Below are 4,153 nucleotides of genomic sequence, written 5' to 3'. Positions count from 1 at the left end.
GAAATACTTTCTTATTCTCGTTTAAATAATTATCTGAATTTTACAACCAAAGTTTTTGTCTGATGTAAAATGTATAGAAATCATACATAGACCAACAAGACTGTACATCACTGTCACAACAGCGTCTGTTAACATTGTTGTGAGGATAAACAGCATTTGCATTTTCTGTTGTTCAGTTCATTTGCTGTTATAGATAAAAAACTATTCGCTGACAGCTGCCAACATCTGTGAACAAATATAATTCTGTAAAGTTTTTCTATATAGTAAGTAACTGTTAATATAGAGCGTTATTAAATGTATTGCTAATGCAGTCATATGGCACACTGACTTCTGAGGAAACTTTAGATGCACTCATCATCAGAAAGGTTGCCGACCCCTGACCTACAGGATGAAACTATAAACTCTAGTTTGTAACACGATACAGCTCAGCTGAGCGGCTGAGTGAGGGTACACTCACCAGGCACGCAGGTCTGCATCACAGTTGCAGTAGTGTTTGGAATCAGTACAGTTGTGTTCAATACCACAGGCACACTTCTGGATCCCTGGTCCTGAACCCCCCCAGTAAGAATGCTTTTCATTGGCTCTTCCTAACCACCAAGTGAAAGGGACGCCATCTGGAGGTCGAACCAAACAGCTACAGTGTACTGCTACTTAAACACTTCTGAACACACGCACCATTCAAAAATATCACTTTAATGTTTACAGTATGTGTTATGATAATAATGATGGGTGTGATGAACAGAGTAAACACATTCTTTATAGTGAGTGAAAAGGTCGATAATAGGCATCATCACCTGGACCGCTGAGCAGGCGGGACATTCGGCAAGCGTAGGCGACGTACTGCTCACAGTACTCTGCACTGCTGGTTACTGACAACATCTGGACACACGAGACAGACACGAGTATGCTGATTTGTCATTTGTCTGCTAAGAACATTTCTTAGTCTGTGATATTTATGGTCTGTGACGTGTGTTGGAATGAAAACCAACCGAACAGCTGGCTTCTTCTTTATTGTTTAGAGAACTGTGGACTGATTAAAGCCATCTAGTCCTGAACAGGTTCAACTGTTTAACATGACTATAAAAACCTGTGACTCAAGCAGCCAGCCCCGTACGACCAACACGATTCTGCTTATGAACCCATCGAATCGTTGGACTTCTCCCCAAAATATCTGTAACGCTGAACAGTCGATTAACAATGCTTAGAAGATGAACTTTGTTTCTACTTCAGTTTTGTGTCTGCATGTTTATTGTTAGCAAACTGTTTTGTTAAAAAACAAAAAGTGCAGTGCATGTAGGAAACGGAGTGTGTAACATTAAGTGTGTACCTGTTCCTCAGTCATATTGTAAGAAATCTGCAGCACTGCGTTGCCCTTGTCTGCACTGGATACTGACGTCTGAGGAGACAGGTCGTTCCTCAGCGTGGTCCAAACCACATCCTCTAAGAAAAACAACCGACATGTAAATATTCTCTGCTCCTTCTACATCACAGATTTACCTAAATACAATCAGTCACATGATAAACATGAAGTCATTTGTGCTGGAATATATTCTTCATGCTGGTTTAAATAAAGATTGAATATCTTACCTGTCATGTCACAGTGGACTCTGAAGGGGGTTATAGAGCCGCTGCCATCTGGGTCTATCCAGTAGCTCCCCGAACTCTTGCCTTGGTGCTTATACTCCTCACATGATTGCTGATACAGTGCTATCAGGGGAAGCAAGGTATAGTCTGTCTGTGTGCATCCATTTTCACCATAGAGTCAGACGCAAAAGCCAAAAAGTTGGCACCAATGTGACACAAGTCAGCAGCCCGTCCCAGAGCTGGAAACGTCTAGAAAAGTAACCCTGGGCACTCAGTTCAGTCACAGGAATTTACTCTACTGGCAGCCTCAACGACTGCTGCTGGTACCTTTCAGTATTGTGACTTGTGTCTGCAGCCATGTAAGGTTGCATGGAAAATATTGGTAGTAATAATAATGGTACAGTATTTGAATAAAGGGAGGAACAGTGTATTTGATGGATAAATGCAGAATGAAAGCCTTAGAACTAGATGCTAACAGGATCTGGGTGGTTGCCCTGACTGTACCACTGAGTGGGCAGAGATTAAAAACCAAAAACACGAATGTTCACAGCTACCTTCAGCCTAAAAGAATGAACGTGATAAATAATGCGAGCATCTTTAAAGAATCTAACATTTTTCAGGGAACCTGAGCAAATAGATCATGAAATAACCAACTAACTAAAAACTAGTCTTATGATTAACATAACATTAGGATTACCATTAATTAAACAAATGCCAGAGTATAACTGCACTTACAGGTATGGCAAGTAGCTCCAGTGTAGCCAGTGCCACTGCAGTTGCAGGTGAATGCGTCCCACGTCTGAGAGCAGCGGCCGCTGTGCTCACAGTAGTTTGGAACACACCTGACATGTGTCGAGATGAAATATTATTTTACATCCATAATCCTTATTATTACTGTTGCATCATTTATGATTTATCATTATTGTCATTTCATGGACACATTTATTGAAGCTGGTGAGGTTATAGTAAAGTCTGTATTTCAGGTGTTAGCATAAGCACATAATCTTTCATTGCAGGTGCAACTGTAATCATGTCACACATATTGCATAATTAAAGGGTTGAAGCTACGGGCAGCGCGATGTCTGGCCGATCAGTGGAGCAAAGTTCAAGCTGGAAGGATTGCTTACATATATACAATTTAACATATATTTTCTATGATTGTTTAAGAAAGGAAATAAAGGCCCTGTGCTGTGGATGTTTGCCTGGTAACAGATGACGTAGAGGGGGGTCATGCACTTAGATTAACGACACAGACACATAGTCTGTCTGGGTAAACTGACTGCAAATGTTGTGTAAGTCTAGAAAAGTGTAATAACAGGAAGCATCTGGAGGAACAGAGGAAGTAGCGGTTCCTTTTTAGAATATGTCCTCGCTGGAGTTACTGGTCATCATAAGTATAAATATCGCACCCACCTATTGTCAGGGGGAGATGGAGCCTGATGTTTCGCAGAGCCCATTTTCACCACATATATGTGTTTTAATAAAATCATTTGTGTTGACCCACTATGGACTTTCAGTCGTATGTCTCTTCCTCAAAATTCGAACCACGACACATGAAACAGCAGGAAACTCAGTGAGAACACGACTTCAACCCCTCTCCACCCTCCAGCCTGATGGAGGACCCAACAACAATCCACTGTGCTTTTCTTTATTACAATCTTAGCTTTGGACTTCTGGGATAAATACCTGTCTATAATGGCACACATATCTAGGCTGACATTTTCAAAAGTTCCAATGAGGCCCTGCTCCACCGCCTTGAGGTCCACCAGGTGATCATCTATGTGGATCATCTGCATGCAGCCCTGGAAGGAGCGCTGATGTGATCTGGGGTTAGTTTGCAGAAAATAACCTAGACAAAGACGGAGAGCAGCAAAGGCATTATTATCACCAGCAGAGGTATACTGGAATGAAGCTGGTGAGGACGGCACGGTTTAATCTCATTTAAGCAGGATTCAAAACATGCAATTATTTCAGGCACCAAAAATCGGGTCTTGAAGGTGGATGCGAGCTTCTGTGAAAATAAAGTCATTGTGCTTCAGGACAAAACAAACATCTACTTTCATTTTGTTTGATAATCAAGAAACTTGGACTAATTTTACCCACGCGGATGTAGCACGCAGTCATAGCCTGTTATTGCACGTTTTAAATTCACACTTGCATCAGTGCTGCTTTCTCACACTGTGTTTTTAGGAGAGAAGAGAAAACTTGGACACACTTGATAAAACATCAAATTACTCTGGATCATGTTTACTCCCATTTTTCAGTAATCACCTTGTTGAGTCTGTGTTTCCACAGGCGCCGCTCGTTTAGAGACGTATTCCTCATGAAGAACACAAGACAAGACAGAACATCTTCAGCCGCTAACGAGGGAAGCTTTGGTCAGAACCAGGCGGTGGAGCTTAGTGCTCATCAGCTGTCTGTAGCCCAAATCCTTCAAAGAGCAGCTTCCTCACAGCTGTTTATTCCCATGACAGTTACAGTTTACACAACACAAGCACCTCCCCATGTAAAAGCCCCCAATGGTTCTAAGACAAGGCACTGCGTGTGTGTGCGTGTGCGCGTGTGTGTG

The 4,153-nt window shown here is 42.0% G+C and overlaps 1 protein-coding gene across 1 annotated transcript in view; it reads right to left on the bottom strand.

Annotated features, from left to right (window-relative positions):
• The window catches only part of cntnap2b (contactin associated protein 2b), a 57,665-nt gene that overhangs the window by 20,983 nt on the left and 32,529 nt on the right, over positions 1–4,153 (bottom strand). The window contains exons 10-15 of the mRNA XM_005751589.2: positions 3,271–3,433; positions 2,320–2,426; positions 1,588–1,707; positions 1,328–1,440; positions 795–879; positions 458–614 (exon numbers count right to left, since the gene is read on the bottom strand). Coding sequence (XP_005751646.1) covers positions 458–614; positions 795–879; positions 1,328–1,440; positions 1,588–1,707; positions 2,320–2,426; positions 3,271–3,433 — 745 coding nt within the window. The remainder of the gene's footprint in view (positions 1–457; positions 615–794; positions 880–1,327; positions 1,441–1,587; positions 1,708–2,319; positions 2,427–3,270; positions 3,434–4,153) is intronic.

The sequence above is a fragment of the Pundamilia nyererei genome, unplaced genomic scaffold (genome assembly GCF_000239375.1).
Source record: "Pundamilia nyererei isolate P.nyererei 1_Seehausen unplaced genomic scaffold, PunNye1.0 scaffold00318, whole genome shotgun sequence".
NCBI classification, from domain to species: domain Eukaryota; kingdom Metazoa; phylum Chordata; class Actinopteri; order Cichliformes; family Cichlidae; genus Pundamilia; species Pundamilia nyererei.
This window is presented reverse-complemented; position numbering and strand designations above follow the sequence as displayed.